This window comes from Haliaeetus albicilla, chromosome 3 (genome assembly GCF_947461875.1).
Source record: "Haliaeetus albicilla chromosome 3, bHalAlb1.1, whole genome shotgun sequence".
In the NCBI taxonomy this organism is placed as follows: domain Eukaryota; kingdom Metazoa; phylum Chordata; class Aves; order Accipitriformes; family Accipitridae; genus Haliaeetus; species Haliaeetus albicilla.
Window position 1 is genome coordinate 53,934,613 of NC_091485.1, and position 14,739 is coordinate 53,949,351.

At 38.9% G+C, this 14,739-nt stretch overlaps 1 protein-coding gene across 1 annotated transcript in view; it reads right to left on the reverse strand.

The window, feature by feature from the left end:
• Nucleotides 1-14,739, reverse strand: part of RGS22 (regulator of G protein signaling 22) — a 66,196-nt gene that overhangs the window by 14,774 nt on the left and 36,683 nt on the right. Inside the window, exons 16-21 of the mRNA XM_069779768.1 lie at nt 10,363-10,455; nt 9,675-9,841; nt 6,362-6,524; nt 5,587-5,745; nt 3,705-3,767; nt 1,530-1,691 (exon numbers count right to left, since the gene is read on the reverse strand). Of these exons, the coding sequence (XP_069635869.1) occupies nt 1,530-1,691; nt 3,705-3,767; nt 5,587-5,745; nt 6,362-6,524; nt 9,675-9,841; nt 10,363-10,455 (807 nt within the window). The remainder of the gene's footprint in view (nt 1-1,529; nt 1,692-3,704; nt 3,768-5,586; nt 5,746-6,361; nt 6,525-9,674; nt 9,842-10,362; nt 10,456-14,739) is intronic.

Below are 14,739 nucleotides of genomic sequence, written 5' to 3' on the forward strand. Positions count from 1 at the left end.
ATGGCATGATAGGGCTCAGACAATACAAGTATGCACTGTGCAAAGTGCTGCCCACGTCTTTGGCAATATTCCTCCAGTTCAGCCTGACCCATAACACTCCTACTACTCCAGCCCTTTGCTTCTATAAAGAGCATCAACTGCCAACCATGACAATTTGCATGCATGTATAAATGTGGTCAGATTGTACTTTTTCTTGATAAGAAGACAAATAAAATTAACATAAATGAAGGAGAGAGGGTGGGACATAAAACAATGAAGGCTTTCTTCAGAGAGCAGATCCACAAAGAAAATAGTCTAAACTACACTCCACGTTAATTTGCAGAAAGTTTCCATGTCCTCCGCAATGTAGCAATTAAGAGTCACAAATCTGAAAAAACATCAAATATTTTGAGAATTATTTATGTCATGGAACTTCAGGTGCCTTCATGTCAAGTTTCTAGTCTAAGCTAGTCACTCTGTAACCAAGACAGAGACAGCAGCAGCCCCAGAAAGCATTTCAGCCGATGATTCCTCGCTTTGGGATCAGAGACTCGGGGGGTTGCCCCCTGGAAACAGAGGAGCTTCGGCTTCTAAAGCAGACCCCAAATTCAAATGTGTAAAATTAAACAGTGAAAACACATCCACATGCCTACAGCAGGATCTCCAAATGCTGCTGCAGCATGAACTGTGTTTACCTCCTAATTTCTGAGCATGTTAGCTAACCTCATGCCTGCCTGCCTGCCATGTGCACACAGGCTATGTTCAGGAGCCCAGCAGAGGCTCTGCAGTCAGCAGTATCCCAGAGGCAAAAGGAATGAGGAACAAGTAGAAGATCCATGGTGCCCCTTTATTCAGCCCAGGGTGCTACTAGGAGGCTGCAGTGTGATTTAAAGGCTCACACCAGAGTTTCCCCATTGTGTTTCACCCTGCAGCAGCAATTTCACAAAGGGGCACGTATTCTGGAGAGAGGCAATCCCTCCTGACCTTCCCCATCACATTTCACCTTGGCCACATCCTCAGCTGTAGTGAAATGTGACTGTACAGAGTGCAAGGGAGCTGGGGTCTGCATTGTACATATGAGCTTTTTGGGTAGGTACTATTTTTATGTCTGTACATTTGATTGAATTTTGAAGTTTTCTCTGATTTTTGAGGGATTACCAAATTCAGCAATAATCCCATTTTTTACAGTATGTAACTATAAAGACAGAATGAACGTTTTAATGCTTGCATATTTTCTACTGCTCAACAGATGTATACCAAAACCTGGACATTAGCTAGTTAGTAGTGTCCCTTTAAAGACTCAGAAGAATGTTACAGTTTGAAGAAGCATAAAGAAATACAAGGATAATAAATTCAAGTCATTAAAAATAGCTACCCTGAAGAAGTGAGGATTTTCATCGAAGAAACAACAGCTTAACAGTGAAAGAGGTTTTATTATGAACAAGAAAATGCCTAGAGATATTCTTGTTAAAATTCTCCTAATATGCAGTAATGGATGCATTTGCTCACAAATTGAATGATATTCCCCTTGCTCCCTTTTACCACCATACCTTATATTTCTGTACCTCCTGCCAAAAGAGCACTCCATTCTCCAGTAGGTCTCCTTTCAGTGACACAAAGCATTGAAACTGATTTGCTGTCACTGGATTCAACAGTGCTTTGCGGAAAGCAATTATTTCACTAGATGAAGAAACCCACTTATTGTCCACATGCTGTCAAAAGAAGAAATAAATGCACCAAATAAACTTTGTTTCAAAAAGCAATAACAAAGGCATTAGTTAGAATAAACTGTCTGATTCTTATCTTTGCACTGACCCTAACTTTCAGTAGTTTATGAGTTTATGACATGGATACAATAGAATGTGGCAAGGTTTCATTTCTTTCTTTCCTTCTTTTTCATTTTGTTTCCACTTTGGTTTGGGCAACATTTTTTGGAAGACGTGACAGGAGAGGAAATGACTGACAATGATTTAGACCATATGACTACATACTATAAAGTATGGAAACAGCTATTGTTATTGATTATGGCAACAGGCTACTTTTCTAGAGAACAGTTTGAGTTTTGTGCAAACAAACAACAAAGAAAAAGGAACAGACAAACCACATAGCTTAAAGTTGTAAAATGCTTCTGACAGGGATCTCGCCAACAAAATGAGCTTTGAAATGTGTTGCCATGATCACCAACAGAAGCTGGAGAGTTTGCTCTCTGTGGAATAAAGCTACCAATAGTAAAATAGAATTTAAAGTCATCGGAGACATTTTGGAAATCGTCATGCTGCAAAGCACAGAGTGGTAGGCAGCCAGGAAAGGGTGGAGAAAGATGGCTTATGCAGGGACAGTTTGTTTGAAATGAAGTTCAGGCTGGCCTGCCTTCCTGAACAAACAGTTCTTGTGCTGTCACTGAGGAACAAGCCAAACAACCCCCTTTTGTTATCAGATGGATGAATGAAAACTATCTTCTAACAGTGGTATAAAACTCTTGAAGTCCTGGAGGGATGGAGTGCTGTTCAATGGTCAGCATGGGACAGAAACATTTTTAGTTGTTGCAGACAGTCCTGGAAATCTAACCTGATTCTAAGCTGAAGGTCTTTCTGCAGCTTCTCTTAAAAACAGGGGTTACGCTTAGTGTCCTGCCACAGAACCTGCCAGGGATGAGAGCCTATCCTTGAGAGAGGGTGGGTGGTGACTGTCCAAAGGGTCCTTTGGTTGAAATAAAGTCAGCTCAACTTAAGACAGTAAGATGGGATCTTCTCAGCCCTCCTCCAATTCTCCAAACATGTTCTATCCCCTGTGACCAGGATTTAGGCAACTTTTGGGAAAAATTATTTCTGGGGCACATTCACAAAGGGAAGAACAAAACGTTGCTCCCATCCCTATACTAATATACGAACACTGCTTATTTTATGGGTCAACAACCTTAAAGCAGAACATGGAAAATAACCATCTTCCTGACAAACAGACAAAGGGAAAACTCAGTTAACAGAACCCACATGCACTTTGGATCCCTTTTGAGCTAATGGTTTGCATGGGTAATTGCTGACCAGGTCTCCAGTTTGATTTCAACAGACAATAAAAGTTCAACTGAATAAATGTACACAACTTGTATGTTGGCAATCACAAAGAGTTCACTGCTCTTCAGGAGGAAAAAACTGGCAAACATCTGATGAAATGTATTATTACAAAGGTTTAAGATGTTTTAAAATTGATATTATCTCAGTGCTGTAAGATTAAAATACAATTCTAAATGAAACAGATACTGTGAGATATGATTAAACCTGCCCACTCCACTGCATACTTCACATTCCCTTTTGTGTCTGCACGTAATCCACTCGCAATAATAAATAAACTACCAGATGCTGGAATGAACAGCTTGTCCCAATAAGTCCACTGCATGCAAAATAGAGATAAATGTGAATTAAAGGTACAATACCAGTCTGAGGAGGGTTAAGAGTGCTCCAAAGGCCAGGGCAAGAGACATGTTTTTTTCAAGTATGACCTCTCCAGGCAGGAAGTGAGAGAAATTTACCGTGAACATCCAGCAGGGAGCTAAATTCACCAGTAATGTGAGTACTCAGTCCACTGTAGCCAATACAATCATGCCTGCTTTTGACAGCATTACATTGGGGCTTCACACTGTCAGCAGGGAAATTGTGAAGGGTATGCAAGGTCCAAACAAAAGACATGGTGAAACTCCAGACACAAGAGACACAGTAAACTTCACTTGCCTTCCACATTCTAGTTGTCTTCTCCTGTTTTTGATGTGAAAGATCTTCAGTTATGTCCCTTATCTACGGTTGAACAAAAGATTATAATTGTATTTTTTAACTCTTCTTGTTTCATGTTCAGCCCTCTAATGATTGAGACCACAGTGGTAGAGTAGTTGATATGTCTTTATATGGATCTTTATATCTGAAAATTGTTGTGGACCCACACTGAATGCCATCCCTTGTTCAGCTCTAAATGAGCACATGCTCATTAAGATTGGGGAGTTAGAGAAGACAAGAGGCAATAGCAGTCAAGCTACACTCTTCCGCTGGTTTACCTTACCCATAATGTTCTTAGGGACCACTTGTTAGGAACAAATTTGGGGCTTTTTTTTTTTTTTGTATGAAATGTTTTTAGTTCTTTTGGAAAGCTGTATCAGAAATACAGACTTGATCCTGCAGTTTCTTTGTAGCAAAAATACACCTCAAATCAAGGGCAGACTTTCTGAATAAGGACTATATAGCATGTCCACAATGCTTGGTCACTGTGAATTATGAAGCTGAGTGGAGAATGTCATCTGGTTTCATTTCTCCTAAAATACTTTGTTCAAAGGACCTTTTCATGCTCTGAATTTGCAACAAGAAAGAGAAAAGAGTAGTCAGGCATAAATGGAGTTAGGAAAAGACTCATTAGAGATATGTATTGCCTGTAAACTGTTTATTAGAGTTGAATACAGCATTTTCCAAACTGCATGGGCTACTCTCCGTGCCAGCACAGTGCAGCAGGTGCAAGAAGAGGCATGAGCTAGCTTCCACACCTGGAAGCATCTTAGCCTTATCACATGGTCTTGTGCCAGGGCTTGTAAAGGAGGCAGAGTTCAGCTAAAAAGGGCAGAGGGTTAGAAAATTTTCCCTTAATTAACATAATCATTATTAAAATTACAATTTGTCTTACCAGAACCTATACTTTTCTGATTGCTTACTGCTCTGAATCAATGGAAAGGATCCAGTTCATATGCGCTTCTGACAACACTTCTGACAACCTTCTTGATGTTAAAAAGATGATAGAAAACAAGTTTTATGAATCAATGCAGCATGCATATGTGTCTGCTTGGTGGAACTGTCAAACTTCCTTCTGCTATGACATTGCATTTCAGAGCTGTTGTGGAAGTGCAAAAAACAAAGTCTTTTTGCATCTGTCATCAGCAGGATGATCTCCCTACACAGATCCCAGCCACAGAGGCACTCTCATAAAAGGCAGATGTTAGCTCTGCCCATTCCCCAGTCTTTCTAATGAGCCAGCAGGAGTGAAAGGCTCCTCATTCCCAGTTTTCTGGCAACTTTCTGGAGCAACCAATTGGAACAAGGCTTGTAATAGTTAACCTCCCCACTCAGCAGAATTTCACAAGTCCTGGAGTCATTTCTACAGGCACTGCAGCTCCAGATGGGAGAATATGGAGAGCGTAAGAGAGAGAGAGAGAGAATACAGCATGGGAAGCCCACTCATTTGCTTGTGTTCCTGTCCCCTTGGGGAAATCCTTCACACAAAGCAGCATTTCTTCTGTGTGCAAGTGTATGGCTAGGGCAAAATGGCATATGGAGAGTGCAGCACTACAGCAAAGATTGTAGGAGCCTGGCAGCCTGGCTGGCAGCAGAGCTAACACCAGCTCCTTCAGATTTAGGATCTAACAATAATACTGTCAGCTAGACTAAGCCTTCAGAGGACCTGCCTTCACAATTATCAAGCTAAATGCTTTAACATGTACATGCTAGAGTGTCTCATTCAATGTAAACTGAATGTGAGTTGTGGGCTGCTTTTCCTCTGAACCATTTTATCCCAATGGTAAATTATGAGCCAAACAAAAAACAATGCCTGGATATGTTGCTGCTGTTAAAAAATTACCTCTGCTTGTTCCTCCGACCCACGGTGTTCATCTGCCAGGAACAATGGCAGCCATTGTTCTTCTAATCTCTTCTGGACGCATTGCTGAATTTCTAGCAGAACCGCTGCCGAAAGTTGATCGTGAAGGATTTGTCCCCATCCTCCACCTGAATGCATTAGCTAAGCAATCCAAATACAATAACACATGACATAAACTTTTCTGTATACCAAAAGTCCTTTATCTCTCTACATCCTTGATTTAGCAAAGCATGAGCTTAACTGTAAGCAAAGCATTTAATGCATGCTTACCCAAGGCTCACATGTACTTTTCATAAAAGGGAACAGATTACATTTGTCCCTACCTATAATAGAATACAGACTCTAGCAAATAATACCCCAGCTTGACCAAGAAAATTTCCTAAGTATCAAAATATATCAGAGTACCACAGCTCAGACTTGCTGTCTGTGGCTTTACTGACATACTAAAATAGAAAGCTGGAACAAGTCACTCTGCCTGAAAGACATTTTTACACTTCTTCTGAGCTGTCTTGTGCATGCTCTGGCTGCAGCCTCAGATCAGGGTTTAAGAGATCTGTTCTATAAGGACAGGGAAGGAAGAGCCTGAACAGGAAGGAGGGAACCCCTGCAACCAGAACAGAACCAGATTTCTGGCCAAAAATGTAGGTAAGATTTGAGGAAATAGCTTGGGGAATAAATGGAGTAAAGTTGCTTACGGACTTTTATCTCAGTCCCATTCAATGTGATTGTTCTTTATGAACAGTTTTGTAACTGGTACCTGTTCTTGTTGTTCTCTGGTAGCTGGGCTGTTGGGTCCAAAGAAGTATTTTTTGTTTAAGTATTTGTTTTTAATGTCCTTAGATTTTTCCTCCCTTTTCTCTTTATCCTTGTGGAGCATCTTTCTGAACTGTTCAATATCTAGCCAGCACATGAGATCCATGCTACAAACAAATTTAAACAGAATGTTATTTCAATATTGACTTAATTTCATCAACACTCTAGGGAGTTATTACTTTAACCACAAGCCACCAAAGTGTTCAAGTCCTAAATACCAGGTCAGATTGGACTGAAATTTTATGTCATTTTTTTTTCTTTGCTAGTACCATCTGGTGAGACCATGCCACTTGCTGAACAGACAGATCAAACACACACCTTAGGGATCTCATTTAGGGTCCCTTCTGGGGTACCCTGAAAGGAGTAACCTCCTCAATGTGCGACTGCTAAATCCACCAGGGACTGTGAACTTGAGCCATAGTGCAGAGCTCACAGAGAGAATGGAAAATAAAACAGATGAGAATTTGAAGCAGTACTGCAGGCTGTGAGCCACTGAGAGATGACTCGACACCCCCTGTTCTGCCTCCTCATCATACCGCCTGAGAAGGAGCAGGGATGACCGTTGGGAATGTCAGCCCCAGAAATCACCCCCTTCCTACCCCATGTGAAGTACTAGAGCTTAAGTCAGTCCACAGTCAAGCAGGCAAAAACAATTTATGGTAAATTTTGTTTCTAGGGCTTTTTGTGGGCCACCTTTTCACAAGTTACTGATAGTAACTTATATCATAGTATTCATAGTAAGTGATGAATAATCTCCATATGCAATTCTTGATTTATATATTGTTCATAATCATTTGAGTGTATACTATCAATTGAAGTTTGTTTTAATGGAACATATATTGGTTTTGTTCTTTAAACCAGAGGACAGAATATGTGACATACCTACAATTTCAGTTTAATTTATATGACTGTTTTCTGATAGTATTTTATTAGCTGAAGTTTTGTGAGCATTTTGATGAGGACATTCACTGTATTTGCAGCAGGAAATACGAAACATTAAATTCAGACAAATGTTTCACTTTTCCATTTGGTTAATAACTGGCCTTTTCAAAGCATTAATCTATGAGTAAAACTTTCAAAAGCATCCAACTGATTTAAGAACAGATGTCTCCCTTTGAAAAGTCTTTTGAGACCCTTACAGACCTAAGTTCTATTGAGGCTGAAATTCGCTCATTTGCTAGTTCATCACAACATGAGAAAGTTCACCCAAATGCAAGCGATCCAAGTTACTGTGGTTTATGGAGTTGCTCCTTGGCATCTACCTATGACAACTGGTCAAATATGTCCATCTTATATAAAAAGCAAAGTATATAATCTTAAAGTGTGTTAGGTTAAACCATTTACAGTGGTGGCTTATCATAGCATACTGTACTTTTTCCTTTCAATGGATCAGGAGCATGTGCATAGTCAATTAGTCTGGCAAGACTAACAAGTGGTAACCCACTAACCTAAAGTAACACAAATTGTCCTGCAATTGTGTGAAGATAACCTGTATTTATAACAAAATATTAATTAATGGAACTTTGTTTAGTTTCTTACCAGAATTTGTGCCCAGGTAGTCAGCAGCCTGTCCTTCCTGAAATTTGGATCACTTACAATTGGGCAATAACAGAACCATAAATTTTGATGAAGAAGCAAATGACACATTTGTTGCTTCTTGCTGAAATTTTCCAGACTGCATTAGTTCTAGGATCCCTTCAGCTTATAGTACCATTAAGCATTTTTACTGTAGCATGCCAGCTGGACTTCAGAGTTACTAGGTCTGGACCCACTCTAAAACACTGTTTTGTGAGACTTTTTCAAATGTTCTTCTTCATTATGAATTTTTACAAAATAAAATTTTTCCATAAATTAAGCATTTCTCTGCCTGGCTCTATCACTTAAGATGAGACTTGTCTGTGATTAACAGAGAGGTAGGAAGTCCCAGAGGCAATTCAGCATACCTGTCCAGGACCCCATCCTAGCCAGTGACCTGTTCTCTGGCAATTCCTACTATTTCCCCAGTTAGAGAAGTCTAGACCAGGGGTCTCCACAGTGGGGTTTGTGCACCCCAGGGAGGTATGCGAGATGATTCATTGAGGGGCAGAAAGAAAATATTAGAACTTCAGTAGCACACATATATAATTCATAAAAAAATAAATATACATATATTGAGGGTGCGTGCTCAAAAATTTTTTACTGATGGGGTGCACAATCAAAAAGTTTGGAGACCATTGATCTAGACAACTAACTCAGAAGTCACTTGACCATAGGCACCCACAGCATAAGAATCTCCATCTGAACTCATTACCTACAGTCTTTTTGTAGTCAGTGAGCAGAAATAGCCATCTTTAGGAATGATCCATCCAAACTAGTTTTAGATGTTACCTTCAGAATTAGAAGAATTGTGTCCAGAAGTGTGTATTTCTCTCTCTGACTACAAAGGGAACCTATGATGAGAAGCAGAAGTGATGACATTGAGTCTTGGCTAGGGGAATCCTGTGCTAGATGTCCATCTGTGGACACTTTTGAAAAAGCTGACCAATATCCAATCTAAAACAATAGCAGTGCTTGACTAGAAGCAGTAGGCAATATGCAAAGCATCAGCTCATGAGAACCCAGGTTAAAGGAAGGAAGCAACAATTTGCTAGCAGTTACTTAAAAAGTATATTTGCCTTTCCCTAAAACAGGATAGAGATTAGTGTGGGGCTTGGGGCGGGGGGGGGGGAGAAGGTGGCAAACTCACATTTACTTCTGCTAGAACTTCTCTTTAGAACTTCCTTTTTAAACAAATGGGCTCGCTTTTTCAAAAACCCTGCATGAACTGTATCTGCTACAAGCTGGTACTTTATTCTGTTCAGAGCAGTGCAAAGACAAAACTGCAATTGCTCTCACACTTTGAGAATAGTGTGGCTGTCTTCTATTTGTACATTTTTATAACATTCAGCTTTAATTTTTAAAATGTACTAAACTGAATCTGTACTAAAAAAGATAAAATTTTACTCATTGTAGACTAATTGCTCTGCTCAGGCATTTGCCACTAATCAAAGTGGAAACTGAAAGCAGAACTGTAACACAAACATGTTGAGACAGGATAATTTTTACCCCCAAAACGTTAAGACAATTCAGTTGTCTGAAAAATGTGCATCTGTATTTCATAAATATACAAACACATTTTAAAAAAATACTAAAAAATGGAAACATCTAGGTAGCCAAGATCCCCAACAAAGATTTCTTCTGAACTTAGAAATGGGTGAAATAATAATGAAGAAACGTACCCAGCAGAATGCTCATTAAGAAAATCCCAGAACTGTTCTAACTTCTCTTTGTCATGGATCAGGTCGGATAGATTAGTACCTGCCAGTTCTTTGGGAACTTGACACAAGTGCTGATCTTCTTTGAGAGCATCAAGGCAGGATGGCAGACCAGCGTCAGCAACAGAACTCTGGGGAAGAAATTACTTCACTTGCTTTTTTCATCTCTATATTTTGCTCAGTCTAATAATCCTTGCGTTAGATAACTTCTGTCTCTGTAAAATAGCTTTGAGATTGCTGAGAAAATAGAGTTAAGGCTCCAGCTCTTAATCAGCTTTAGTTTTATGTTTGTTTTAAACATACCAGTGTGTGCAGGTTCCATAATCAAATAAACCAATATATACCTGTAATTTACTTGAAATTGAAGTATTTACTCAAGATTAAGGTCCCAAAATACATTCCACAGACTTTAGTGGAAACTGTCTCGTTGACTCCAATCATACAGTGGGGTCTGATGTTGATGTAACTGACAGAAGACCTGTATTTGTAATTAACACAATGGCTGTCAATCATTCCCCAAAATGTATGGTAGAAATCGTACTACTTGCTTCTCCAAACTGGCATGTAGTCAGTGTTACATTGCTGATACTCAAAGTGTTAACCCTCTCTGATAGAAAAAGAGTTTGTTTTTGTTAGTAGGTACTTGTCTTACCTCATCCTTCTTGGAACCACTCTCTTGATGCAAAGCCTGGAGCTTTCTAAAGTACATGGAGTCCAGCTGTCGAGTTTCTTCCACCAACTCCACCTAATAAAAATAATATCTTATGTCATCCCTACAGTCCACATTATAGAAAGATGGAGAACTGGACAGGCACCTTGCCAGTGACAGTGGATAGAAAAGAATACATTTGCCAGTAATGAGACTGATGTTTAGAAGACATGAGAAGTCACATCCTTGTGAAAAACAATTTAACTAAAAGCTCTGGTAGAATAAAGTTTTCAGATCTGTGTAGGATCACATGTAGATTTCTACAGAACACCACTAAATAACCTAACTGTATCTTTAAGAAAAGAATTTTGTATTTAAAGAATTGCTAAATTATATTGTGCACATAGTGTCTATATTGTATTGTGTATATTGTTTCAGACTTACCTGATTGCCTGTACCAGCAGACTGTATGTCAAAGTGCCGCTGAGAAGCAGAAAAACAGGTTTTGAAACTATGACTCTCAGTGGGAAATATCAAAAGACAGAGTGCCACAGATTTCCAGAAATGGAAATTTAAGACAAGAAAGATGCTATAATATCTAAACAATGAAGGTGAAAGCTGTCAGACTTTCAGTCTTGTCCCCTTCATTAGTTTTATACCAGGTAATGCCTTAAAATAATAAATTGTGCATGATTAGAACTTATGAAGTATTGGCATTTTTAAACTTAATTAGAAGCCTTATGTATATAACTAGAGCGGTTCTCAATGTTATGTGCAAACAATCAGTAACAGCATAACGAATAGTTTGGTGACCCTCTCGACTGACTAAACCATTCAAATGCAGGTTTTAGGATATTTAGTAAAATTGAGCCAATGCATTATACTGATTAGCATGCCCCTTACAAAGATTAGAAAGCTGTGGGTTTAATATACAAGAGTTTATGTGCAAGAGAAGAGTTTTTAAATTAATACTCATTACGCTTTTGTCTAAGTGTGAATACCACACTAATCACCGTGTTATCTGAATGCCTTCAGGCTCAGTGTAACTCTATTCCACTGTTATAAAGTGCTTTTGGGGTATTCTTTCCTTTAAAAGAAAATGTAGTTTAAAAGCAAATAGGAAAATAACTCAGAACATTTTTCATAAAGTTTAAACAGAAAGCAGATAGAGGCAGGATGAGAGTCAACAATAAAAGGGAACTCTCCCGTTTTCATGTTTCATTTAAAGATAAAAATGTAGATACATACTGACCGTGTCCCAAATAAACAATTTTGGACTCACCTAATTCTTGATAAAATATCTTGTTTCATTATGGGCCAAATATATCCTGCTGTATGGTAGAACAAAGGGGAAGAGTAGAGCCAGGGACTGAACAAAATACAAAGCAGACCTTGTCTTTGTGCTGGGAAGGAGTGTGCCTGAGCATCAGCCTGTGCCTAGTACAAAGAGACTCTAGTGCCTCCTAGAACAGGTCGTTTTATGTCTGTGTATTATAACTCTTCATAAATGCATGCATTGTGCACTCAAAAGGATTTAGTTCTGTTTTTTCATGCTCTGATTAAGATGTTTGTGTTATTAGGGCACTGAGAAGTCTGCACGTAACTACACTTGCAAAGCAAAGCATCATCTAAACTGAAAGGGCAATAGATTATCCCTCAGTTAACTCAAGAAGGTATAAACTGACACACGTATTAACTTAACTTAAAGCAAAAGTTTATATTTTCAATTCTTACTTTGGAGCAATTCTTCCGAGTCCTTTTTGTACAAAAATGATGTATAATAATACTCAGCTGAGTCGATAACTTGACTCAGTGAGGACTGGCAATAGATACTAGACAACTAGTATTGATAATACACACGGAAAATATACATTTACAAAAGACTAAAACTAGTCTGATAGAAAGTAAATAAAATTTCAGATTAATGAAAGCATCGATCAATTACACAGTGTTTTGCAGGTCACAAACAATTATAGCTGAAATAGCTTAGAAAAAATTAATTTATCTGAAAGCTTAGAAAAGATACTGAAATGCAAAGAGAATATTTTGCAGATGTCTTTGGATTAGCATACTTCATTTTAGTAAGTTTTTTTCAATATTCAAACTTTCAAAGTTTCTTAAGGAAATTAAGTTATCACAGAATGAGAGAGAGGTCCCCTTATGAATTAATTGGAAGGTATAAAATAATAAATAAATAAATAAATAACTTTTATTATGGGGTGGGGTTCCTATTGGAGTCTCACAGGGATCTGCACTGAGGTTGTTTTTTTAAACATTCAGAAATTATCTGGAAAAGGAGGTGAGTGAGGGGACAACAAAGTTTGCAAAACAATTCCACAGAGTAAAATATTAAATTGACTGTGAAGAGCTGCAGGATTTCAGGACACTTTAACGTCTGCATGATAAAAGGGCAGCTGAATTCAACAACAATAAACATTAAGTCATTCCAGTGAGCTCCAAATTAGGGCTTTCCATTAGTTGTTATTACTTAGTAAAGAGATCTTGGAATCATTGCAGATGGCTATTAGCTTACATTTTGCACATCCACTCAAAGTTCACCAGGAGTCAAAAGGCAATTAGAATCATAGGAACAATTAGGAAAAGAACAAAGAGCAAAACAGAAAACATGATTCTGCCACTGGATAATCCTTAGTGCATCCAGATCTTGAGTACTGCTTGCATCTCATCAAAAGAATATAAAATAACAGATAGAGATGGGGGTGATAAGTGTAACAAAGGTATGGAATACCTTCTGTAAGAGGAGAGGTCAAATAGCCTAGGATTCTTGAGTTTCAAAGAGATGTAATTGAAGTGGGATACAACAGAAACATGTAAAAGGATAGAAACATTGAGAATATGCCAAGATAACAATTGTTCACTGCTCCTCATGGCATACAAAACTAGGGCACCGGGTGAAATTCTCAGAGAGGGGTTTGCAAACAAACCAAGATAAGCATTTTTTTCTCCTATTGCATGATTAAACCATGAAACCGACTGCTATAGTGAGGCTGAAGATATAAAATGACTCAAGACACATTTACATAAGCCCATAAGGAAAAACATAACCTCATCAAAGACTATTAAACAGAAAAATGTGGATAAGACCTCTGCTTCATGAATCTCCTCAGCTGCAAAGTGCTGAAGAAGCTGGCAATACTGCTGTAAAAATGGCGATGCTTCATCTAAGGTCATAGTGGAGAAATGCAAAACCCTGATTGCCCATTGTAAGTTTCTCCTTCCATATCCAAGAGAGAGATGTTAAAGACTTAGAATTAGAAGTCTGACATACAGGTGGTAACTTGCAGGTAAGTTTACAAAGAGCAGAGCACCACAGCATCCACCACTTCCTCTACCATTTCTTGTTCTTATTTGTCAAAAGCAGAGTCAGGATTGCAGCCATCTCCTCTGACCTCCATGAGCCTGCTCAATTCAAGCCTTCAGAGGCTTTCTGGGATTAGAACTGACTACACAACTGAGCCACCTACTTCAGGAAGCCAGCAGGGCAGCTATCTAAAAAGTGTTCAGGGCAAATACAGCTGGATCACCATATCACATTTCCTCTTATGCTAAGCAGTAGCTGCACTTTAATTCTAAACACCAAGAAATACTTGATACAATTAACATGGACCTAACATCACTGTATTGACACTTGCCCTGGTTTTGGCTGAGGTAGAGTTAATTGTCTTCCTAGTAGCTGGTATAGTGTTATGTCTTGGATTCAGTATGAGAAGAATGTTGATAACACACTGATGTTTTCAGTTGTTGCTAAGTAGTGTTTAGTCTAAAGTCAAGAATTTCCCAGCTTCTCATGCCCAGCCAGCAAGTAGGCTGGAGGGGCACAAGAAGTTGGGAGGGGACACAGCCAGGGCAGCTGACCCAAATTGGCCAAAGGGATATTCCATACCATGTGATGTCATGTCTAGTATATAAACTGGGGGGAGTGGGGCTGGGAGGAATCGCCACTTGGGTACTAACTGGGTGTCGGTTGGCAGGTAGTGAGCACTTACATTGTGCATCACTTGTATATTCCAGTCCTTTTATTATTATTATTGTCATTTTAATATCGCTGTTATTATTATCATTATTAGTTTCTTCCTTTCTGTTCTATTAAACTGTTCTTATCTCAACCCACAAATTTTACTTTTTTTTTTTGCAATTCTCTCCCTCATTCCACTGAGGGGGGGGGGAGTGAGCAAGCAGCTGTGTGGTGCTTAGTTGCTGGCTGGGGTTAAACCACGACACACTAGAAACAGCTTATTTTGTGCTTATCATGAAAAAACATAGAAGGCTTGTGGGCAATCCATCATAAGAAAATTACTTTTGATCAATGATAAGATTGCAGAAACATGACACTTCCTGAGTCCAAAGAGAAATTTTGCC